Source organism: Protopterus annectens, chromosome 6.part1 (genome assembly GCF_019279795.1).
Source record: "Protopterus annectens isolate FY-2018-M chromosome 6.part1, PAN1.0, whole genome shotgun sequence".
Taxonomy (NCBI): domain Eukaryota; kingdom Metazoa; phylum Chordata; order Ceratodontiformes; family Protopteridae; genus Protopterus; species Protopterus annectens.
The window spans coordinates 456,764,351-456,791,650 of record NC_056738.1 but is presented as its reverse complement, the minus strand read 5'-3'; the positions used below and the strand labels follow the sequence as shown (position 1 = coordinate 456,791,650).

The 27,300-nt window shown below is 37.9% G+C and overlaps 1 protein-coding gene across 1 annotated transcript in view; it reads right to left on the bottom strand.

Moving 5' to 3' along the window:
• Window positions 1-1,132: 1,132 nt before the first annotated feature.
• Window positions 1,133-27,300, bottom strand: part of VPS8 (VPS8 subunit of CORVET complex) — a 2,195,799-nt gene continuing 2,169,631 nt past the window's right edge. Inside the window, exon 39 of the mRNA XM_044075401.1 lies at window positions 1,133-1,448. Within this exon, the coding sequence (XP_043931336.1) occupies window positions 1,299-1,448 (150 nt within the window). The 3' untranslated portion in view covers window positions 1,133-1,298. The remainder of the gene's footprint in view (window positions 1,449-27,300) is intronic.

The window sequence follows — 27,300 nt, the reverse complement described above, 5'->3', positions numbered from 1 at the left end:
CATGCCAGCGTCAGATGAAAAACATTTCTAGAGAAAGTTTACACCTAAATGAACAGGTAGACTATTTTTCTCTCTTTCCCTGTTTGTTTAACATCTGTTTAGGACACTATTTTGATTGTAATAACTTATTTGACTCAGTGATATTGTGTTTTTTTAAACTGTGTGTAAATACTGTAGGAATTTAATGATTCAATTTGTATGTATGCATTTCACCATGTTACAGTATAAACTATGAAAAGTAATATGTCTGCCCTGCATTCTTTTTGGACCATTTCAGATATCACTGTCTTGCAGAGTGGTTTTACAGCAGTTCTTTATTCATTTTTGCTACTGGAACACAGTGGGGATGGGCCTGGGGTAGGAATTAGACATTAATCAGATCCAGACCCCAGAATTAAATAATGCAAACAAAACAGGCCAGTTTAGCATAACTGCACCACATACAAAAGAAGCAGTGAAAAGCAGAATTCATATTTGCTGACCCTGCAACTGAGACTTCATTTATGGCTTGGGAAGGGAAGGAGCTGGGAGTATGAAAGAAATGGGTTGAGGGACTATGGAACAACCTGTCCAAGACTGGCAGTTTGTAGCTCTACAGAAGCATATAATGAAGTCTGGTACAGATGAAAGATAGGAACGTAAGTCAATAACCTATATGTAAACTGGTTAAAGACTGGTAAGGCTGAACAAAAAATGTCACGCTGTCATAATTTAGTCCTCTTCACATCTACTGGTTCAAGCACTTTATTCTAGCAAGTATAAAACAGTTATTCTATCCTTATGACCCAAACCGCTTCTGAAAAAAAAATAGGAGAGTGAGCAGCCATTATAAAATTGTGTGGTATGGCACAGTAAGAGTAAAAATGGACTGCAAATATCCTGCGGAAGACTCTCACTCATTTTCAAAAGAGGCAGCTCATTTTGGATTTTCAGGGCAACTTTACATGCCTAAATAAGAACAGTACTTTTAATAGCTGTCAGACTGCATCATAATTGGCAGACTAATTGTTTTCTGTCCACATTTAACAGCCTACTATGAACATACAATTGACTAGAAAATTCTATAAGATACCCATAACAAAAAAAAAAAAAAATCAAATAAAAAACCTGAAGCACAAAGAATTAACATAAGTCTGTTATACTGCCAAGTGTTTATTGGATCAATTTGTGAATTTTCTATATAAAGGATGGTATTTGCTGCCAGCAAATGAAGTCAAATATCCACTGCAGCTGTCTGGTACACTTTTATTAAATGAGTTGTGTAGAGTGCATAAAAAAGTCCAATAACTCCATAAAGGTCAGTCATCAGTAGCTGGAGGAGGTGCAAGATGTAGCTTGAAATTTTCATTCAGAAAGATGCTGCTAGAGGCAAAGCCTCCTTGGGCACGGTTATGTAGACCATACCTTTCATTACCACGAGTATGAGAAAGCTCAGTCAGGACTGCATGCTGAAATGTAAAGAAACTGGTATCAGGCAGGTAATTGCATTTCATTTTCCATTTCTTAACTGACTTTATCACAAACATGCCCTCAACTACTGGTAAACTTAAGTAACTACTAAGGTGTACATGAAAATTTAGCAAGAAAATAATTGATCAAAGGTTCATATCCACAATGTCAACTAAAACTCTGTCATACATTGGTCCTTTGTCACAAATAGCTACTGTATTTTAAGTGACAAGTTGGCAAAGCAAAATTATCTTTGTAACTAACCAAATCTCATAAAGGCAATAGCCAACTCCTCGCTCTGAAGTTGCTTGGGGATAAATGTTCAATGAATTTGCTTTGGTCTTCACACTTTGTAGTGATGGGAATGATCCTAAATCATGTATTTTGTATGTTAATCAGAGATCACAGAGGAGAAACAGTTCAAATTTACTTTTTGTATATTCCTTGACTGCTGTTTTCTGAGGGGGTGCAACTTCAAAGTGAGATTAAAGTAACAGGGGTGGGGACAAAGCCCACCCTCACAACGTACAGGTGGACTTGCTCCTCTGCAAAAGTATTTTTTGAAGTATTGCACAGGTACAGTTTGCACAAAAAAAAATGTTATGAGCCAGTATATGTTAAGACATTACTGAATGCTAGCAGAGTTTCATGCAAATGCTAAAATACATTTATATACACCACTTGAGTTTGAGTGACAGCAATGAATCCACGTGCAAATAAATAAAATAAAAAAATCAGACCTAAGAAAGTGTTGTAAAAGGCATAAAACACATGCAGAATAATTTCAAAAACCCTGCAACAAGAATCTTTGTACGAGTAAATACAAATTATCATAAGCAATAATAATATATAACAAGCATGGTGTAAGGTGCAAAACAAAAAAATTTGCAAATTATTTATTCAAAACTACTTCCAAAGATGGGATACTGTTGTTGTTGTGTCTTTCGGCTTTTCCCTTTTAGGGGTCGCTACAGCGGAACTCCGGTCCGCTAATGATTAGCAGTAGATTTTTACGTGCTGGTTTGCCGGGCCTAACGCACAACCTTCAACGAAGGAACACCAATTCATGCATGTTGCCACACAGAAGACGCTCTAACTAAGAATCGAACGGGCAACGTCTAACTGTGAGGCGACAACGCTACCGCAGCACCACCACCGCAGTCAAAGATACTGTACTGATCTATAATGCTGGTACACTGCTTTCCTTTAAATGGCTTGCCAAGTCATCTGCAAACAATAAATACCATCCTGAAGTATTAGTTCCAGCACACTGAAAAGTCAGACATGTATGCCACTTGTCATGAGATATCACAGAGGTTACATAGATCTGTACCATTTACAGACTCCAGAAGTAACAACACAGTAACATACTTTAAGGCCTATGAATACAGGATGCCATCAAGATTTACTCCAAGTAATTCCAATTAAATGGTAAACAATGTGTTCAGACTTGTTCAGTTATTTGCAAAACAAAAGATGGTTACTCAAGATTAACACTGGATCTGTAAGTACCTGGCTACATAAATAGAAAGAACTGTAGGTGTTGTACTGTTCTGCATGCTAAACTTTCCCAGGTTGCCAACCCCCAACTCATCCACAACCATCACAATGCAATGTTCTAGTCCAACACTCCAGTTTTGATGAAGAAAATGATTAAATAGGCAGAAAGTATGTAAAAAAGGGGGCAGGATGTTTTCTGCAGCCTAAGCTCTACTTACACATCCAACATTATTACTTGTAAGAGACCCTGTTACAAGTATGTCGGAAAATCTGGTTGACTGGTCCTGGGAATCAGAAAAAAAGGTTAATAACAGACTCTGGCAAAAAAAAAAGGATGCTGAAGAAACGAAGAAATTTGATGAGGTGCATGGATAAAGTAGCAACAGACTTGAAAATACTGTGGTCAACACAACAAAACCAAGATGTCTCACCAAATGTGCTGCAGAAAAGAAATCATAGTCATTCTTTGCATGGATGGAAAATCCTGAGAGGAAATTTACGGTTGCCTAAAAGACAGATGCCAGTCATACTGGTGCTCATATAACCAAGGTGAGAGAAACTGACATTAGTAAGGCTACATTTGAGATACTAATATCAGGTAGGCCTAGTCTAGCTCCTTGGTGTAAAGGGAAAAAGCCCTGTGTATGACTCAGACTATGTCAGTTTGGTTTGTTTGAATAATAGCTCCCAGGATGAATCATCTGGGTAGGGAAGATGTGGATATAAGACCAAAATTGGCTTGTCCTTCAGGAAGGGGTGTGTGTGTTCTGGTTTACAGTTCTGACACTAGCAAGCTGAGTCTTGCAGGTAAAAGAAAAGCACAAGAATTAAGAAAGTGGACTAGGTACTATCAGGTAAGTCATGGTAATTCTCATTAGTGTGCGTGTGGTAACATGCACGTGAATGGGAAGGATAGAGTACTTCCTTGCAGTGATGCAAGTGTCTATATCCTTCACCCTGCGAAAGGGTGAGAGACAAAATTGACACCCTCATAGGCTGTACTAGTAGATGCAGCATGGGCACAAGCCACCTCCACTGACAGCCTGCATGATGGCCTCCACCTGTCAACTGTCATTTCTGTGCTGGTGTTACCCAGTATGGTGGAATGAACTAGCTGAAGACCAATTGTTGAAGGACTGATGGTCAGCAGTCATGGATGGAAAAAGAAGCTAGAAAATATACACACACACACACACACACACACACACACACACACACACACACACACACACACACTAGATAACCAGACGATGATGGGACTGACACTTGTGGTGAAGGAGTCAGTGGGGTCAACATCTGTGTAAGGGAGCTAAGTGGGTAAGAAACCAGATATGACAACTGGCACAAGAATGGGCTTTCTAATCTTTCAACGAAAGGCACCAGTTTGGCACAGTGAATTTACAAATGAAGTGTGGACTGCAGGGTTAGAGGAGGAAAGACTAATATGGGCATAGAGTACAGATTTTGCACCAGAGTATAAAAATATCCTGGAGAAAATGCATGTTAAGTGTGCTCTAAGCCTGTGTCAGTTGTGTGGGGTGCTCAATACACAATTAATGTGAGGAGCTTAAATTTTGTGCTACCTTCTACTGTTCTCATTTCTTTCTATCAGACTTCTCACACGAGGAGTATGTTGGCTTTGAGCATTCCTTACTGCTTTTACAGAAGTTTCACAAGAGTTGAATATAAAAGGATTAGAACATTTCAAAGAAGAAAAAAAGTAGTCCTTATTACACCCTTTGCATCTTCTATAGTTTTGCAAGGGCTTTCTTTGGAGCTTATCAATGGTATTAAACAATGGCAGCTAGTGACTTCAAAGTGGGGGAAGGGGTACAGAAAAAGTGAATGCAAGGTCAATGACTGTTTAACTGTGATCAAACAGTTGGGAGTAAGTCACACTCATCCTCAGACAATCCCAGTACATACTCATTTATAGACTGTTTATTGACTTTATACACCTCTGTTGTCTAGCTGTCATCAAAATTTTTTTCCCAACAATGCATTTTAGCGTGTTTTAATGAACAGCACACTAGTCCTGCCAAACCAACCCAATGACTGTTTCTATGGATAAATTATAGAAGGGTCATTTTCATCCACATGTTGCCTCCCTGCCCACGGATTACAGCCACTTTATTGTCTCTGTACACCTCAGATGTCTGTAATTAAATGACCGAATAAATAAAGGACAAAGTAATTTATTTCAGCTCACTGCTATCAGATGTATACAGTGCAAACCACTGCATGCCCACCAGGCACAGCCATTTTAATGACTGATTCTGCTCAAGTTAATAAATAAATTACAAACAGTGGCCACATCGATGTACATCATTTTCCTGCTGTCAGAAACACACAATGCAACCCACTAAAAATGCATATATAGCAATATATGTGAAGTATGTTTGTCATGTTAATATAGTTTGATTACTTTACCTATGTCACAAGTGATAATTCAATAAAGGTATGTGAAAATAAAAAAGTAATGTATTTTCAGCTTTCTGATGTCAGTAACAGAGTGCTTCCCACTGCAACACACACACACCATACACATGACAATTAACTACAGTCACTTTACGCTTTATCGGTAGATAGCACTTCATATGTCAGATTATGGTCAAATGAATAAATTACAGAAATAATCATCCCAGAACTTTATTTTAGCTCTTTGCCATCAGACACAGATACTGCAACCCACACACCCTAACAATTACAGTGTCTGTGTTCTGTACACCTCAAACACAAACACACACAAAATATTAAATATATAAAAGAAAAAACTGCATGTCCTGCAAGCTAGCTGTTGGTGATATCACTGAATAGAAGAATGCAAAAAAAGTTTTTCCCTACTCATGCTTGCATTTTTCCAAAACCATTCATAACTATTCTTCTAGTTCCACTCAGGCTGCCTCAAACACCAGTCAACTAACGCAGCCTGAACCAATGAGAAATGGCTGCCCACTGCATCATCTAGAAGATCAACCAGCCCCTCCTGAAGCACCTTTTCCCCACCAAAATGAAAGGCAAAGTAATAATAAGGTGGAGCTGCACTAGTCTCCACTGGCACATACATATAAATCCTGGGCTGCTTAGGCAACAGCCCAGTTGACCAAGCCAACTTTTTTTTTAAACAGGAATTGATGTCCCTTAATGGGAAAGTCATACATTTTACATTAAATTAAATGGATATACAATTGTTTTCAAACTATTTTCATTATGAGAGGGCAAAAGCCCAGCAGTTAGTGCCATGAATTACCACCAATATTAAACCTCATGAAAGGTAAAGCACTCTTGGGGTCATGACAGATACCCAAAGCATATAAACACTAAGTGTCCATCTACAACAGGAATTTTTCACAGATTAAATTATTTAATGGTATTGTGACTACAATATGGATGATAGCACATGAGACACAGCCTAATGTAAAGCTAAGAATGTTTAGATTAATTAAAAGATAAATAAATAGAATGACAACAATATCAAAAGCAAAATGAAAATTCTCAATTTTACCTAAAAATATAAAAAAAATAATAATTTTGCAGCAGCTTGTGACCATTTGGTCATTTGATATAAATGGAAGTTTTCACAGCAAGAAAGTACCTAAGTATCACGCTACAGCAGTACACCGTGGGGTGGGTTTACAAGCCTGGGAAATTCTGTTGTACTTTAGTAATAATGCATTAGACAAATCTGATTCTGCAGCCAGACATCTACAATATCAGATCTAGCATACCACATGAAGTAGTGCAGATTGGTACCAAAATTTGAAGCTGTAAACCACTTTCAATGTACCAGCACATTTAATGCCTGTAAAGGGTTATCCCCATAAATGTCCAGGATATACAAGGTGCAGGAAATCCTTGATAATGTAACTCCTTATTTACCAGGCACCAGTACAGGACTGTGTGGAAATATTCCTTTTTTCAACTTCTACAAGTTTACAAAGAGGGTTTCATGACCTGAAAAACAGATATGGGAACTCCTTCAGAGTTCCACTGATGGAGTTTTTATGACCAGTGAGCAAATGTTCTGCAGCAGTTCAAAGGAAACAGCTTGTGTTTGGCCACTGAGGAATGACTGATGAAGAATAACAAAAAAATACGTTGCTTTACTTCGGAAGGAGCAATGAACTAAATACTTTGGGAAAAAATATATGGTCAAAAGGATGGTGCTGTTCTTGGAATCAACAAAATGCCATAATTCTTTTGTTCATTCTGCAGCAGCTAGGAAGCTTATTTCAGTGGCACGTGATATATTTCAACCATGGGCACAGATTCAGATATTCTGATTATAATAACTTCTGGCAACAGAAACAATTTGGAAATTAGCAAGGCTGTGCAAAAAAAACTACTGACTTCTGAATGTCTGGTTGTCCAGTGAAATGGAAGACTAGTGGTTAACTTTAAGTGATAGCTGAATGGTAAGCTAAGTGCACCACTGGACAGATTTGAGGGAGACTCCTGGTCAGTGTTTGTCAAAAGGAGGCTGCTTCATCCTCCTTTCAAATATTGCTAGACCAGTCAGTCCTTCTTATCCAATGCCAAAGACTGATGAAATATTGAAAACACAGCTGTCACTCCTGCACATACATTCCAATGTGATGGAAGGTACAGGCATAATTAAATATGATCTGCTGATCTATGCTTAGTATGGCTTTACATCCACATTTAACAACATCTCACTTGCAGGAAGGTTTGACATGGCAATTTTGTGAATGTAATTAGGACATAAGACTCTGTGGGCCATCAACAGCTGCTCCTCATGAATAAAGGTTAGACAGGTATCATCTGAAGCCATGAACTGGTATTCTAGAAGTTTAAATGTCAGAAACTTTGTTGCAATACTTAAATACCAAGCAAGCATTAATTTGGGGGTAATTCAAAAATATAAACTGAGTCACTTGCTCTCTTCTTTTTACACTAAAGAAGCTGTTCTCTGCTGTCTCTGCTGTCTGCAACTTGGTGACACAGATCTGACGTGGTGTAGGTGTACTGGACAGGAGGAGGAAAGACTGAGCAGTCAGAGGCTTGCATTACTTTCTTGCATGGAGGTTTTGGACCTTTGCATTTTTTGGCAAGTCCCAGTAATAACCTCAGAGAGGAGATTTCCAGAATGCACAGCACTTAGCTAGATGTCATTATCTCCTCAACACTTACATATGTTCACCTTGCAATCCAGGGAAATGCACAAGGAACTCAAAAAGACTCTGATGTCTACTGATTATTTCTTTAACCTAGAGAAACCACACATGTAAATGAAAGATAGTAACAGAACATTGCCTTATGTGGTGTCAGCAATGTAGAACAGATTCCCTGTCAAACTGCCTAATCTTTGTAATGTGCATTTGAGACACAGCTGGAGAGAGAGAGAATGGGGGGTGGGAGTGAGGCGCAAAATACTTTTCAAGGTGAGAGACGGGCACGTACAATATCCCAAAAGAGAATACTGTAGGTGTAACTATGTAACTGACAACCTGCTAAGATAGCAAAACCAGAAAGAGGAAAAATGTATGAGGGGACACTCCTTGGCATACCATAAAATAAGGTTCATCCACTCCAATAATCACAATTCAGAATTTTTCTAGGCAGATCTTGTTCTCAGTGCGTGCATGCACTCATTGCTGTTGCATTCTATGATGTTAGGCATTGACTACGTAAAAGTACCTACTGCCTAAACCAGACAGTTCACTCTCAACAGCTAGTGAGCACATTTCCAGCATATTAAGAAATAACAATGGAGATCTGACACGTATACTACTAACAAGTAGTACAAGAATATATACTCGCCCACCTTGCAAGGAACAGTTAAAGCTCGATGGAAGAACTACCCATGCACAGGAATGGTAGAAAAGTTATTTTTGAGTCACCAAGAATAATAATTTGTTTTAATCACTTAAATGGTCATTTTAACATCTCAGACAACACTTTTTCTGCTGAGTTTAGTGCATATTGCTAAGTGGGAATAATTTAACTTGGCAGTGTTTGTAGGTCATCTTGAAGCATTGCTAGTGGTTAGAGATGGTAAACTGTTGCTGGTCTGGGAGTTCTAATCACTGCTGGGATAGTAACAAATTGCATTATGATTGGTTGTTTCAATTTTCTGGTTTCTTACTTGTTGTTTGGCTTCTGAGCCACTGCCTACCTTTTGGCTGGAGTGTTCTAAGCTATGGATTTGAGCCCTTGCTCATTTGTACAATCCCTTCTGACATCAGTGTGTTTTAATTACTTAAATTGTCATTTAACATCTGAAAGAACACTTTTTTGCCAATTTCAGTCCACACTGCTAACTGGGCACAACTAATCCTCTCAACCTCTTACCATAAAAAATCTAGACAAAGCCTCACAGAATGGGGGAACAAAGGCTCAAAAATAGGGACAGATTTTTAAATATTGCTCTTATAAACTCAGAAGGTTGCTAGAATAACAGAATTTATCTTGGCATTCTTACCGTGCATTTTTTTTCTGAAAGATATGAAGTCTGAAACACAAATGTATGTCATTAGTGACTTCCATCCTCAAATCATCCTAGTGATTTGTCAGAAAACCACAAATTTTATGAGGAACAGACCAAAAATAAAAGGAAAAAAATCTGGATATTCTCTGAAAATCTGTACAGTTAAGAGCTAGGGGCACAACTTTGTTTCACAGGACTTGGGGTGATCTTGGAACACTGAAAGTGACCATCTTGTGAAAGGAGGTAATTTGCTGCTGCTGCTGTTGTGGGAGTTGTAATTGCTGCCAGCCTAGAGGCAAGCTGTATTCTGGCTGGCTGTTTCAGTTTTCTGGATTAGTACATATTGCACTAGGTTGTGTGTTGTGCTGCTCTATGCACCTCCACTGTTGGTGATGCTGCACAGTAGCTTGTTAGGGCTTCATCAGCAGTCATTGTTAGCGTGAGTGGATAGCCTTGTAGGGTGTTTTAGCCATGGGGTAGGTGTGCTCACTGAGCATGTTTGTCTTGCAATACTGCTGAATGCTGTGTGCAGTCACACAAAGCTGTTTTTAATTGCTAGTAAAGCATTTCAATGCTACAGTATTGCTCTAGGTTGAACATATTTGTGCTGGGTTTCTACTAGTTGCACAAGGTAATTCTGACTATTACTGCATTGCTATTACTTGGGTATAGACTACTTAATGCTGTACTAGCCATCCTGTTATTATACAATGTGTTCATGACTATGCTAAACCACTCTTAGTTAGATAGTACCATGGTGTACAGGGATAAAGTCCTGACAACTGCCCAGGTAAACCAGACTTTGAGCAGTGATTTGGGCATCTAAGGCAGTGGCAGGGGTGGATGGGTGTGCCCATCCTGAGCAGAGGAGAGAAATTCATGCACTTGGGGCACGCTGTTGTTTCTTGATTTCCCTGACAAAGACTGAAGAAACAACAGCAAAGTGCTGTCTGCGGGTGGCAGGGTGTCCTGCCCTTGATGGCCCCATGATGAAATTTTATTAATAATACAAAGATTCAGTTTGTAATTATTTTTAGTATTTTTTCAGTATATTAAATTCATAATATAAGTAAGGCACTTTTTAATTGTTTTTTAATAAATAAATGTATGTATTTTAATAGTGATACTGATACCATTACTGCTTTAATAGTGCTATTAGAAGTTTCACTTTAAGAAATTTCGTCATGAACTATTTTCATGGCGCGAAAATGTGTTATTTAAACAATTTCTTATCATTACGCAGATGTTTGTCAGTTAGTCTGAAGAAGTCCGAATACTGTTTTAGGACCTAAAGCGATTTTAAATTTCAAACGCTCATTTTTATTTCAATAAGTTGTAATTGGAAAGCTTTCAGCCTAAGCGGATTCACTTTGTTCAAAGTTCGTGTTTTTGTAGCAGTTGGATTTAATATCTAAATGTATGCTATCCAGGTCAAAACTTATCATCCCTCTGTATGAAGCCCTAATTGGAAAGGTCTCAGAGTTTCCTAATCCATAATATTGTTGGCCTAAAATCCCTATTACCAGGGAAGGCTTTAAGGGCAACCCCTTTACTTGGTTTCATACAGGCTTCTACACACCATTACATACCCTGTCCTCCTTGATCTTCTGCATCTTGTCAAGTCAAATAGCTCCACTAATACCAGGATGAGGGACTTAAATCTCCACGAGCACATACAATTAAGTGCTCTGAAGAAACAAATGTATTAACCAAATCCCTACTCTAACTCTGGAACAGACATCCCCTATAAGTCAGACAATGTGACACCCTAGCATCCTTCAGATTAAGGTTGAATGATTGGATGTGTACCCATACATTTACTGTTGGGCTGACCTGCTTTGCCCTTCTTGAGAAAAAGGGATCTTGTGAGTCAGCTGTTCTGTATTTCCTATGACTTGGCCAAAGAGAAACTTACCCCTGAAATAGACATCCAGAATGTTTTTAAATGCCTAAAGGGAATACATTACCAGCTAGGCCAGGAGCTTACACCTCTGGTAAATGCAGGGGGCAGGTTGAAACTCTTGCACTTATACCAGTGTCTGACACCATGCTCCTCCCTAAGACAGTAAAGACAAACTGGTTTGGATCCCAAATATTATTATGATGGCCACAGAAATACCTTCTGAATTTATTGCTAGGCAATTAGCGTAGGAACGTTTAACTAATAAAGTTTGGCATCAATGTCCAAAATTTTTAAGAGGCAGAAAAGAACTGGTGTGCTAACTAGCCAGGCATGATTATGTGGTGCAACTACATTGAGCACATGTATGTACCTACAAGTGCAGGCATCTATTGAGAAATTTGCCAAACTGAGTTGTGGATTAGGATGACCACATTCATATGATGCATCATGGAAGGGGCCTCATGTCAGTTCTGGCTGCTTGACAATATGTGCAGCTTAATGCCACACTCCATACAGCAGTGTACTTGTATGTGCAAGTCTTACAGAGCTGTATGCATGTATGTAATGAAGTAAACAGTAAATACATAACAGAATGGAATGTCAACTATATTTATTTTAGCTGTTATGTGTATGACAAGTGCTATGTACATCATAAACGTGTATGGTAGGTGCTATGTTTGAAAATGGTTACCTCATTTCATTTGTGATCTTTTTCACCTACCTGATTATTAAACAAATACTTTCTCAAAAGTTGGATCAAATAACAGGGATAAAACTTTAAGAAGGTCTAAATTACAATAAAGACTCTCCTGAAGCACAAATGAGGATGGACTACATAAATGCTGTTGATACCAAGTATGAGAAAAATGGGTCTATATCAGGTCACCAAAATGTTATTCTGGCGAACACCTATTCATCAACCCATAATCAGTGAAAATCGCTTCAGTGAATCTCTGAATTTACTAAGGGCAACAAAACAGTTGGCCGAAGCACAACAGATAGCTACAGAAGTTTGCCCTTTTCTCCACTGTAGTGCAATCTCGGAGTTGGTGTATATATAGTCATGGGATGGGGGGGTTCGAGTCAACTACATGTTGGTCTGTTGTGCTTCAGGCAACTATTTTGTTTCCTATAGTAAATTCAGTGAATTTTCGCTGATTAGGGGTCGATGAATAGGTGTTCACCGGATTTACATTTTAACGAACTAATGTAGACCCGAGAAAAATATCTAACTGCTGTCACCAGAATCACTTGACAGCAGATGAATTCCATGTACTAATGTTATACATGGATGACTGATTTTGTCCATAGGAGGAGGAAGCACAGCACTAACCACATCTCTTGCCCACGTGGCAATAACAGAATCAACAGTGTTGCTATATAGCAGGAACAGAATCACACAAAAAAGTCTCAAAAAACTGACATAAGGAACAATGGCACCAGGTAAATATAAAAACTATTTATGAAAGGAAAAAAGCTGAGCGCTTTCGTTCCTAACCATAGAAACTTTATCAGAACAAATAATCAAATACAATTTCACACATTATATAAACTGGTAAAAAACAATTATCAATTAAAACTGCTTGTTAAAAACAACCAATGAAAAATCAAGTCACTAAAAGGCCATGCATACTGAAATACCAGGACTTTAAAAGAAGCAAACGGTGTAAAAAAATGTCAAACTTCCAATTGCTTTAATTTCAAAATTGCAGTGATGCAACATGCATCATTTAAGCCAAGGCGACATGTACCACTCAACAATAGTTTCCACTCCATTTCATTTTTGTCCAAATGTTCATAAACAATATAACCCCTTGGAGCATTCACCACCTGTTCAATGATGGTAAAAGAATGCATACAAAATTCTGCAATATGTCTATATAAGGTATTTGTATTCTTGCATTTCCTAATATCTGACAGATGTTCACAAATCCTCTCTTTTAATTTCCTAGAGGTTTTGTCCATATAAAAGGCTGGTCATGTATTGCAGCATGCAATATAAGCAACATGTTTTGACTCAAGAGAAATACCTATAAATATTATATATAACACCTCTCACTGTCACTTGGTCTCCTACTAAAATATTCGGGCACTGAGAACACTGACCACATTTGGCCATGCCTTTTTTTCTATTAGTGGTAGTAATATTACGTTCTAACACTTTTGTAAAAGATGTATCTGTTTTACGGGTCTACTTTACATGACTGAAATTTCATTTGACTAAATTTCATTTGACCAGGACCATAATGCTGAATTTTCAAAATACTGAAAACTCATTTGACTGAGTCTCATTATACTGAATTGTAAGCCATAGACATGATGTTGGTTTCCCTTCCCCTGTCACTTGCTTGTCAAAAAAAAGAATTACTGTAACTTATAGTGCTGATTGTCAGAATACTGATAGTCATGTAGAAAGTGGTGGTGTAGTGTTTCTAAATGTGGGTATGCCTGTTTACATTTCTATGGTAGTATATCAAGTAATATAGCAGATGTTTTGTGCATTCCCAGCAGTAGTGGCAGCGTGTAGACTACTGTAAGGTAAGTAAAAGTATATGCCCTTTTCCCCACTGTAGTATGATCCTGGAGTTAGTATATATAGTTAGGGGGGTGTGGGGGCACAGCCCCTTACCTAGTTTGGTTTTATATCGTCCGGTTTCTGTTAAGAGGGTACGTAAGTAGTTTTTAAGTTCTGGAAAGAGTTAGTCATTGGTGGTGTAAGTGTGCATGTCTATGGTTTACAAGTTAGTATTTTGAAATGTAGCATTGCAAGGTTTCAATATTATGAGTTTCAGTCAAGTGAGCTTTCAGTATTTTGAAAATTAGGTATTTTAGTCTCGGTCAAAGAAAGTCAGTCAAATGAAACTTCAGTCATGTGAAGTAGACTCCTTTTTTATATACAATTAATTGAATCTTGATCAAACAAAAAAATTACCCAATTTTTTTGAAGACGGCTTGACTGTCTAAGTTGTATATGGTGATAAATAACGTGTGCTGATAAGTGTAACAGGTTCTCAAAATTTTGCTAGTCATACCACTCACCTCTCAATTACCTGTGTGGATGTCAGCATTAATCTCCAAAATGGGTTTATAAAAATCTGTCTGTCTTTTTGTTATGACTGCTTCCTTAATCTTTTCTAAAAATACTTTAGGATAGTCTCTCCTGATAAACATGTCCAGAACATTTTCACATTATTTAAGGAAAACTTGGACATCCATAATCATCCTTGCCATTCTCACGAGTTGGCCCTTAACTACTGCCTTTTTCTGATGTGAAGGATGCTAGCTCATAAAATGCAGATATGCGTTAGAAAAAGTGGGCTTACGACGGATATCAGCAAAAAAAGCCTTACACTCAAAAAGTCTTAGTTATTTCCACATCTAAGTAGGACATTTTCTCCTTGTTATAGGACTATGAAAATTTTAAAATTGATACACTACTATTAATACAGTTAAAAAATTCAACCAATCTAAAATATTGTTCAAACAGCATGTATAAAAGGCCCAATATTGTGAAAAAACACTATTAAAATGTATTCACTCTTCCACTGGGCCATAACCAGGTTCGCAAATCTGGGGGTGGAAGCCTCCCCCATAGCCACCCCAGTGACTTGTCTAAAATAATGACCTTCAAAAAATATTAATTGTTCAAAAGTACCAATTCCAGAAGTGTAGTGATGGTGTTGATATCGTCAGAACCTAATATGTGAAGGTCCACCAATGCATCCTCGAACCAGGTTAACCCTCCTTGGTGGGGAATAACAGAGTAAAGGCTGTTGACATCTACTGTAACAAAAGTATAATTCTCCACAAAACAAGGTGTTATTTTTTTTCTAAGAATTCCCATGAATCCGTACATAATTCTGGGATAGTGTTGACTGATTCTTTAACAAGATAATCAATACACTTAGCAAGGTAGTGTGTTTTTGATCTTTTTGCATCTACAATAGGTCTCAGCGGGGAATTAGAAATGTGTTTATGTATCTTATGGATGCCGAATATACTGGCTATAACTAGCGTATCATTTGATAAAAATTCATAATCCCTCTGATTAAGCTGCCCCTGCATTAGCATGTCAAACAATGTGGCATCAATTTTAGTATAAGCAATGAATATTTAATTCCTAGATACCTCTGTATATGTATGTGTATATATATATATATATATATATATATATATATATATATATATATATATATACATATCAGACAAAAGCAGTGTCATCATTCTATTACTATAGTCTTCACTGCTCATAAACATCCCCCTCCCCCCGAATGGTTTCAGCACTCTCAAATCTCTATCTTGTGAAATATCTTTAAATAAAACAGCTTCATTGCTCATGTTACAATATTTGTTTCTTAGAGGATGACAACATAAATTCCTAATCTCATATTCACACAGATTATCAAACATCATAAGAACATTATATAATGGAGGATTAAACACACTACTCCTACTGATAGTATTAACATTTCGACTAGGTAAATTCTGTGTGAACCACAAGGCAAGATTTAATTTAGTATTCTGGAGTCTTCCAGGAGGAGTTTCTGGAGTTAATTACGTAACTGATGCAGCCTTTCCAGAAACTACTGGTTCAGGTGTAGTTGATACAGTTGACCACCTTCAGTACGAGTGAAAAACAGTTGCCAAAGCTGGTTATTCATCAGTCTTAGATGCTGAATTTTCTAAAGGCAAATCTGACTTAGATTAAATGAAAGAGGAGATGAAAGTAATCATAAGATGTTATGATTTACTTTATTTATCTTTCTGGTTACCTTACAGCCTTTGGTTCTCCAGTTTGGTTCTCAGCTGGGATGTTTTCATGTCCTCTCTGTGAACATAATGGATTTTGCTGGGCACTTCAGCTTCCAACAACATTCCAAAGATGCAGCGTAGGTGAGCTGACAACTCCCCCAAATCACCCACATATGTGTGTGCTGTGAGTTAGTAAGACACCTCCTTCAGGATTAGTTTTAATGCCTTGTGCTCAGTAAATGCCAGGATAGGCCCTAGCTCCCCTGCAACCCTAAAATGGATTAAACAAATTATCTGTGGTTGAATGAATTCATGCATGATTTTTATAGCCCACTAAAACAATCATTCCTCTTTTCCAAACCATAATACTGGAACACAAAGCCACTAATATGTGAAGGACACTGAGACCAAACAGCAAACTAATGCAGTATGTATTGTACAGTTTATCTGTATTGTGAAATAATGAAACATTCTGTCATGAATATGTACATTCTACCATAGACAGAAAAAACGCATGGTCCAAAACAGTCACAGCACTGCTTTTTATATAATGCTTTTAATGCAATCTATAAAGTAATTTAATTTTAACAAGTTACGTCACTTGGTAAAAAACTACATGCTCTTAATACAGTACTCAACACAAAAATCTTCTCTGACAGGTAATTTAATAAAGTCAGTGCTTAAACACAGCATTCCTTTCAACAGTACACTGTTCTAATGGTTTTAATAAAAGTAGCATTTTCATTTTATTCAAACATTTAATTAAATCATATCAATAGTGAAATTTCTTTGCTTATTGGTTTGCTTAATTTAGGACTTCTGCTTTTACACATTACTGCTTGATAACAAAACGAAGAAAAAACTGGGCATTTATGAGCTATTTAACAGAAGCCCAGAGTTTTACCAAAGCAGATGATAGCATATGACCACCTATACAGCTGAACAGAAAGTTACATTATGAAAACTGATTTGAAGAAAGTTGGCTTGGATAACACAACACAAGAGAATAATCAGGAAAATATGATAAGGTGGAGATGTCGAGAGAGAGAGAGAGAGAGAGAGAGTGTGTGTGTGTGTGTGTGTGTGTGTGTGTGTGTGTGTGGGTGTGGGTGGGATTAAAGTATGACTCAGCAGTTTCTATTTATTTGAATACATTACTCAAATATGCATTGCAGTTATAACTGCTAGGTTTTCTTTCAGTCAAAAAGCAAACAATAAACAAAATGATTAGGACACATCTGTTAGCTTAAAGTGATAAAGTTTCGCAAATATTAATATGGAATGTGTCATAGGTGACTTCCTCAAGAGGTTTGCAACAAAAAGAAATAAAACTGCTATAAAAGAAATAAAAAAAAAACACCCAATGATCCCACATCCATTCTATAATGCAATAAAGACAGTTTCACTTTCAAGGAGTATGAGCCACAACTGATTGTAAATGCTATTTTATGAGAAGTGGTACTGATAAGTGAGTTGCAAACATGTCACTGATCTGAAGTGAAGTTTCTCAGTACTTAGCCCCCCCATATTAATCCTTAGCACCTCACCACCCCCTCCCCTTCAAAAGCTCCATGCATGCAATAATGCCCAACAGGGTGTGTGTTACTGTATAAATAATGCCCACCCAGGGGTGTTATGAGGCTAATGCCGCACACAGTAACATATACTCTAGAGGCATTATTGTGCTTAGAAATTGGGCTGTCTGTAAAATTGTTTTACTTATTTATCTTTTTATTACTATATATTTTTTATATATATATATTTTTGATGTAAAACTGTTCCTCTGCCTAATGTTTCAAAATTGCTGTAGTATATGTAAATGGTGTTGGAAGAAGCATTTTACACTCCAGATATAACATTTAAAAAAATATCTAGCTATTTACTTTATAGTTTGGTCCCTTACTCCTAAAATATTTGGTTTGTTGCAGTCAAGGCTTTATAAATTTTCACATCTAAAAAAATCTATGGATTCGCAGAATAACTAACAGTAAAATGTAAATAATCTATAATGCTGTCCAAATATCTAACAAACGACAAAAGTTACACAGATATGTGCTTTTCTTGAATTGCTATTGGGCAACAATTTATTCATGTTTTATGATCAATACTATTGGCAGAGAGATAGTGTAGCTATGGGTACCCCCTGTGCCAACACTTATGCCAACTTGGTGTTGACACAGAGGGAGGCTACCCATGTTCTAACTGGTACTTGTCCATGGAAGATAAATTTGAAGACATACCATCGTTTTGTGGATGATATATTTATTTTGTGGAATAGTACAACAGAAGAATTGTTGTCCGTTGTTAGATATTTGGAAAATACAACAGTTTTTTTATATTTTACTGTTAGTTATTCTACGAATCCATAGATTTTTTTTAGATGTGAAAATTTATAAAGACTTGACTGGCAAATTACAAACCAGAGTGTTCAGGAAATGTTGTTGGCAGAATAACATGTTAATGTATGACAGTATGCACCCAAGGTACAGTTTTGATAATGTAATGAGTGGGTAGGGGTTAAGACACTCTAGACTGTGTACTGAAGATATTATATATGAAAGTGAATTAGACCACATGCAGCATATGTTTGCTTGACGTGGCTATCCAACAGAAAGAGTTAAGAGAACAACAGCTAGAACAAAAAGGTGGAGAAGGAATAGAGGCAAGCCATGGTTTGAATATAATATTGGCAGTTCTGACAATGGGGCTAATGTTAATGAACAAAAAATGAATACTAACCTGTCTGTGAGAATACATTTACATTAAAATAATGATAGTGATGCTATTTCCCAGGTGATAAAAAATAACATACTGATGATAAGCTGAAAGCACTAGTAGGTCCCCACCCCAGATTTGCTTATACTAACAGCCAAAATCTGAAGCAGATTTTATGCAAAAATATACTTCCCAACAAGTCTGTAACACATAGGAAAAAGTTGGGAACTTTTAAATGCAGGAAATACAAGGTATGTCAATATGTCAAAGAAAATAACATCTTTGTGCACCCTGTGTCAGGTAGGAAGTATACACCTAGATTATGTGCAGACTGTAGAACTAAAAATGTGGTGTATTTAGCTGAGTGCACATCATGCTAAGCAGTCTATGTTGGGAAGACTAACAGAATGTTAAAACAACGCTTACTGCAACATAACAGTGACATCAGGTTATGTTTGAGAAGTAATGCTCTACATCAACACATTGAAACAAAGAGCATATATTTCAGTTTATGGTGTTATATATTCAACAAGTGAGTATGGAGGGTGAAATTATACACAGTACTGAGTTAGCTGAGTTAAGATGGATAGCTGAATTGCAAGCTAACCATGCACCTGGACTAAATGCTTGTATGCCTTTAAAACCCATACTGAAGAGACGTAGGTTCTGCTATTGATTTTAATTGGTTGCTATTTATTTAAATATGGTTGATTTTAACTGTCTTTTTAGATCTGATGAAGAGCTAATGCTTGAAAGTGCTTATCTGTGTGTTAAATAAAGTTTTAATCGGTCGTGGTGGCTCCAGTGGGTTTTCTTTTTACTTCCTGCCATCCAGTCTACAATTAAAATGTTTTCCCATTTGACATCAAAACTACTCTTATCTCCTACTTCCTTTTCCCATGAAATTCATTCTTCCCATCATGCTCTGCATGTCCTGTGAGCCCATCCTACTTCAAGCATACATACTAAGCTTCTTCAAGCAACCTATAATTCAAATCTTCCATTCAACAAATAATTCTAGTTGCTCTCCTCTACATTCTATCCCATCTTAATCGTCCAATTCCGCTGCATAATATCAACTGAGAGAAACAGAAGTAAACAAGCAAACAGAGTAGAAAATGCTTTGACTGAGTTAGACTCAGGGGGGTCTTTTCATTAGATCAGAGGTGGCATTACTACTACTAGGGGAAATTTGGCCAAGGCATGGAGGAACTTCCCCTGCTCTTTGGAGCTACTAAATGGCACTAGAGGGCTCCTACACTAGCAAGGATGAAGCTGAAGAAAAGCAGCAGCATGGAGGAGGAGAAAAGCTGTGGAGAGTTTGGAGGTGGAAAGTGAGAATCTGGAGAGAAAAAATGTTTGATACGGAGCTTCAGAATGTAAACAAAGATTACTGTGTTACAGATGTTACAAATGAGCAGCATTTAGCTGTCTTCTTTGAGAATTAAGAGAGTCCATGGAAGTGGTGCAGACGAAAGAACTGGCATCAGGAGGACTTGCAGATGATGTTCTGTTAAAAATAATTGAGTGGGATGATCTAGGTGACAGTTCTACTGCTTCAAGGGTGAAACGGCAAACGTTTTCAGAAGTGCTGACGATGTGAAAAAAGGAACCAGGTGAAAGGGCGAAACAGAATGCAACAATTAAAACGTATGCATCAGTGACTGAAAGTAAAAGAGGAAGACAGCAACAAACTGAGAAAGGGTTTGGCAGCAGATAATGTAGTAACTAAAACATATGCAGCAGTCACAGAGAGGCAAAAAAGGAGAGCAGCAACAAACTACAAGTTAAACTGTAAGAAGAGAAAGCCAACTGTGAGAATAAGCACAAAAAATGGCACCGTAATAGATATTATGCATTTTGTTAACTATTATGGGTTTTAAAGCTCAAGAAATTCAGTCTTTTATACATATTGGGACAGAGACTTTTTGTGGCTTAACATTTGATGGACTGATGATTAAATTTCTGGAACTGTGTAACAAAAAGGAGGACATTTATCTGTGGAACAATTATTTGTTTTCTGGTAGTAACTTAAATGTTAAAAATAAACGTTACTTTGCAGTTTAGAACTGATGAAGTAGAAGACAATGTTAAAAACTACATGCACGGTCTGTGTGAAACTGTTGTTAATACAGTGAAAGTTGTAGATGAGAGAAACTTACTGAATGAAGGGTGGATGATGGAAATTGTGTGAAATGTGAAAATAGCATAGTGAAATACTTGCCAAGAGTTATTTTTGTGGCTGGTCACAGAGGGACAATGAAATATGCTGGCTAGCCTAAATCATGCATCTTTACTGGGAGCTTTTCTCACTTAATTAATGATTGTGACAATGCAACGAGTGTGGGGAGAAAAAGTATACTGCAAGAAGGTGTGTGCCTGAATGCAGGTTGTGTAAAAAAAGACAAAGGGAAACTTTTGGATAGATAATAGCAAACAGCAAATACTGAAAAAGAAGGGGAAAAAAGAAAAAACAAGTAATCTCCGTGGTATCCCCGAAGTCTCAAAACAACCCACTAAAGTGTAGTGGGCCTAAAAACAAAACAGTGTAAGAAAATTCTGTGTGTGGAAGATTTTCAGTCCATATATTTCTAGTTAATCACTGTATATTAATCAGATCAGACAACAGTAGTAGAAGTAGCGAACGTAAACTCGTCAAGTCAAAAAGTAATAATAGAAAATATATAATTCTACAGTATTACTAAGTATTCGAAAGTAATCCAAGCAAGGCAGGCAGTCTGTTTCCAGTCGAAAATCCTTTATTAAGTACACAGACAAGCGATCCAAGTAAAACAAAAATAGAGTAATAATTTCCTCACAAGCTTTCTAAATATATATATACTTTTATCAGGCATGGGAGTGGTTTACTGTGCTGTAAAACAAAGTGTTATTGGTACACATGTTAAATTCACATCCCTTCCCCATCAGTGTGACATTCGAGCTGGTCCTGCCCTACCTAGTAGCTGTCATAATAATATATAGCCCTAATGTACTTTAATGGTACATCTTATTTAACCAAATTATTAAGTCTGTGATTTTATACAAGGCAATATACTACATGGCTGGAAATATATCAACCTTAGTTCATTTTGCGATCAAAAATTATATATAAATATATACATATACATTTTGCATGCAAAAATCAGTTTCTATTTTCATAACCTATTGTTAACAAAGATCGCTTTCGTCCTTCTAGACTTCTTCAGGTCTGTGTACAAGAACCCTAAAAACCTATATAATTGTATAATTAGTTAGTATTGTTATTACCATCATTTTGAATAAAGTAGAAAAAAGAGAACCAGAAAAAAGTAAAAAAATAAGCAGAAAACATACATGAGGAAGGACAACAAAAGGCTGGGGAGAAGAGGGCAAAAACATACACAGGGAAGGAAAACAAGAGCATGGGAGAGACAGTGAACTAGGTGAAGAAGAAGCTGTAGAAGAAGCAAAAATATGGAGGGGAACAATGAGGAGAAAGACCGCATGCAGGAAGAGAAGTGTTAAGAAAACAGATTGATACTAATATTTTTTGAACTTCTAGTCACTGAAAAATCTGATTCTGAGAATTAAGGATGATTTGTACATAAACCCAGGAAAAATATTCAATTGGGGAAGGAGTAAAAATAAGAAAATGAAAATTTAAAAATGTGTCCCCTAAACTTGAAAAGAAAAGCAACAATTTTTAAATTACTCTCCGAAACTGAGAACAGTATGGGATCCTGTAATGGTGTGATAAATGTGATGTGTATATATTCCATTAGAGGATGTAAGATTTCTGAGAAGTGAAGAAATACTGCCAACAGAAAAAAATGTGGAATGGAAATACAACATGAAACTTGGGAAGTGAATGTTAATCTGGAGTGGCAGTGTTGCATAAAAACAGTGAAAATACTGGATGTACCCCTGATAAGCATGAGACGGTTAATTGTTGCAGATGTTTACAGAATTGTAGCATTATATGCATATATAACTAGCAAAGGAAGAGAATCTGTTTCATCAAATATTAGACTATGTGGTGGTTAACATAAAAATTATAATTGCAGAGGACTTTAATTTTGATTTAAGGGGAAAATGTAAAAAGAAAGGGAAAAATATTTAAACAAATACAGTGAGTGATAAAATGTGGTAAATTAGCTGTGTCGAACAAAAGTCAATGGACTTAAAGCCACCGCAAGTTCTGCTCAGTCAGATCCAAAAACCAAAATCTTCTTCAGGTCCAAAAACCTGCATGACCTCCTGGCCATCTACTGCTGTCCCACTCCTTAGCTAAACAGTGGAACTCTCTTCCCACACACCTACGCAACCTACCTAACCATACAAATTTCAAATCTCAACTACGCTCTCATCTTTCTTCCAAATGGGAATGCCCTTGCCACGCTCCAACTTAACCCCCCCATTCCTCCTTGCACTGACCCATCCAACTACCTCTACTATTACTTCATCCCACCCAAAACAATCCCTCCCCTACTAAAAACTAATTTTCTCTCTGATATATATTGCACTATACTCTCCAATCTCAAATAAACGATTACCCTCTCCATGCATAATATTCTCCTAACCTACTAATGGCTAGTAGCTATATATTTTGAAATGTTAAACCTACAATTGCCTTTATAACAAAAATATTCACTTTATGTAAATATTGAAATTTCTGTATTGAATTATGTCTTTTCATTTTTGTAACATTGTGACAAGCCAATTGCAAATATCATGGAGCTTATCTGTAAATGTTTAATTAGCTGTATGAACTATGTCCTTTTGTAACATGTGAAATGTAACTTGCAATTATTGTGGAGCTTTTCTCCCAGGGCCACCACTGAAAACGGGCTCTTCTTGGCCCAGTGGACTTCCCTGGTCATCAAAGTTAAATAAATAAAATAAATAAATAAAAACAGAATGTGGTACACTTGGATCTGAAATTGATTATTTTTATTGGAAGGCTCAGGGATAGCCAATGGTGATACAATTGTGACCAGTTTTTCAGACCATTTAGCAACATGAATGGATGTGATGAAAGAAAGAGTATACTAAAACAGGAAAGGGAATAAATGAGAAATGATTGGATGAAACTGGAGAGTGAGAAGTATTGCAATTACGGAAGGATCATATAACCAAGAAGAAAGTACAGTTTTGTACCTACCATAAATGTAGATGTTCGAGTGCTAATACAGCTGCAGTCATAGCAGATGGGTTCTCCTGCCGTCAGGCGGGTCCTCGGTCGGCTGAATTCCAAAGTCTAGGTCAGTCCCAAGGCGTTGTTGTCACTTCTTCCCTGACGTCAGTGTGACAGGGGCATAAAGGAACCAGCCGACGCCATTTTCTTCAGTTTTTCTTGCCCCAGATGTCAGGTGTCCCCAGAAGTAAGGCAATACATAAATTTGTGTAATAAAACAATGCAATATAATCAAAATACAGTAGTTGCAAGCAAATACACCATAAATGAATACCCCAATCAGGTTGTATGAGGAGGTGTTAGCCAATAGGCCTGTCCAAAGAGGGAAGGGGAGGAAGGGTGGACTGCACTGGTATTAACACTCGAGACATAACATCTACATTTATGGTAGGTACAAAAACTATGTTTCATCACGTCATACAGCTGCAGTCATAACAGATGGGTAGAATCCCAAAGCTAAGAAAGGGGTGGTAGGTACTAGGTGGAACTAGGAGGAGCCAGGATGCCCTGCAGACTGCAGTGGCAAAGCCTGCTCTAGTTTTGGAGTATAATGGTAGGTTGTAGTGCTTGGAGAAGGTATGCACAGAACTCCAAGTGGCTGCTTCCAAAATATATTTGGTAGGAACTCCTCTGAGGAAAGCTGCAGAGGTAGCTGTGGCCCTGGTGGAGTGAGATCTGATGCCTGTAGGTACAGTTTTGCCATGAAAAGAATAACAAAAGCGTATGCAGTGGGCTATCCATTTTGAGATTGTATGCTTGGAAATTGGCTTTCCTTGAGCTCCTACAGCATAGGACACAAAGAGCTGTTCTGATTTTCTGAAAGGCTTTGTTCTGTCCAAATAATAACGCAGTTGTCTGTGGATGTCCAAGGAATGAAGTAATCTCTCCCCTTTGTTTTGAGGATTAGGATAAAAAGTAGGTAAATGTATGGCCTGATTCAAAGCTACCCTGGATACCACTTTAGGCATAAAGGATGGGTTGGTTCGTAAGGAAACTCTGTCCTGATGGAAGATGATAAAAGGCTGCACAGCCATGAGAGCTTGTAGTTCTGAAACTCTACGAGCTGAGGTAATAGCCAGAAGGAAAGCTGTTTTCCAGGACAAATATTGCAAATCTGATGAGGCAGCTGGCTCAAAGGGAGGCAAGGTCAGTTTTTCCAGAATGAAATTGAGATCCCAAGCAGGTATTGGTTGTTTCCTTGGGGGTCTTAGATTCTTAGCCCCTCTGAGGAACTGTCTTAAGAGAGGGTGAGAGAATAAGGGTGGATCAGTGTTGTATTCTGCAGAAATGGCTGAGGCATGGATTTTGATGGAGGAGAATGAAAGTCCACTGCTTAGCAGCTCAGCTAGATACTGTAGTATTTGAGATAAATTCAGTTTTCCAGGATCCTGGCCCTTTTTCTCATTCCAGACACAAAACCGTTTCCATTCTGCGGAGTAAGCTTTTCTAGTTGACGGCCTCCTGGCCTCCAAAATGACATCCTGCACCTCCTTGGAGAGTAGGGTCTGTTGTGATGCTAAGGAATCTTCCATGCGGCTAGATTGAGTGATTTTAGCTGGCTGTGAAGAGTTTTGAAGCTGTGCTGAGTCAGAAGAAGAGGCATTAGAGGCAGGATCCATGGTGGAGAATGCGTCAGGCTCCTCAGGAGTGGGTACCAGTGTTGTCTTGGCCAGTCTGGAGCAATGAGAATCATCTTTGGTCTGTCTGCTCTGGTTTTCAATAGAACTTTGAGCAGCAGAGGAAGAGGTGGGAAGGCATAAGCTGTCATTGATGTCCAACTGAAAGAGAGAGCGTCCACTCTCCAGGCCTTTGGATGGAAAATCCTTGAGCAGAATTTTGTCAATTGGTGATTTTTGTGGGAGGCAAATAGATCTATGTCTGGGCTTCCCCATGCTTGGATTATTTCTGTAAAAACTTTTGGATGCAACTTCCATTCGTGTGGATCTGTCATATTTCTGCTTAGGTTGTCTGCCAGCGTGTTTTCCTTGCCTGGCAAGTACTGTGCTTGTAGTTCGATTTGTAGGTCCATGGCCATGTTCCAAAGTGACAGAGCCAGTCTGCATAGGGGGTATGAATGTGTTCCTCCCTGTTTGTTTATGTACCACATAACTGTGGTGTTGTCCGTTCTTATCAATAGTTGACCTGGTTGCAGAAGGTCTTTGAAAGCTATAATAGCATTTATTACTGCTAGCATTTCCTTTTGATTGATGTGAAGGTGCCTTTCTTTTTGGGACCATTTGCCCTGAATGCACCGGATCTGTCATGTCGCCCCCAGGTAGTCTGGCGTCTGTTGTGGTGACTTGATTTGCTTGAGGCTTGCTGAATGGAAGACCTGTGTTTGTTTGGCATGCTTGAGCCCACCACAGAAATTCCTTTGCAGACATGGAATTAGTGGTATTATTGTTTCCAAACTGTGGCTGTGTTGAGACCATAGGTTTTTCAGGTACCATTGAAGTTTCCTCATATGCAGCTTTGCACATGGGATTAGTAAGATGCAAGATGCCATGAATCCCAGAGCCTGCAGGATTTTCCTTGCAGTTAGCCTGGTGCAATTTGCTAGTGTTCTGAAGTATTGAGTTAGTTGCCCCTGCTTCTCTGGCATGAGGAAGGCCATCTGGGTGTTTGTGTCCAAGTTGGCACCCAGGAAAATTATCTTCCGAGAGGGTATTAGTCTTGATTTCTTTTTGTTGACTGTGTATCCCAGAGAGTTCAACAACATTATTACATAAGCCAGATGTTTCAGAAGAATGTGCTTGCTGTCCGCTTGGATCAGGCAGTCATCCAAATAGGGGTATATTTGTATCCCTTGAAGTCTGCAGTAGGCAATTACTGATGCCAGGCATTTCGTGAATACTCTGGGCGCAGTAGATAAGCCAAAGAGCAATGCAAAGAATTGATAATGGGTTGAACCTGCAAGAAATCTGAGGTATCTTCTGCAATTTTGTCTGATTGGGACATGCAGGTATGCCTCCTTGAGGTCCAATGTTACCAGCCAAGACTCCTTGCCCAGCATGGGAAGAAGCTGCTGTAGAATGAGCATCTTGAATTTTGGTACGAGTAGAAATGTGTTCAGGATGGATAGGTCCAAAATAGGTCTCCAATCTTTTCCCTTCCTTGGTACCAGGAATAGTCTGGAATAAAAACCTTGACCTTGTTCGTGCGTAGGTACCTATTGAATAGCTTTCATGTTTATGAGATCTGTAATTTGCCTTTGTGCCAGGTTTGGCATGCCTCTCATTTTTGGAAGGGTGTGAAAATGGAAAGTGTAGCCTCTGTTTATAATGTCCAGGATCCATTTGTCTTTTGTGACAATATGCCAATTTTTTGAAAATAATGCTAGTTTTCCTCCTTTCCTGCCAT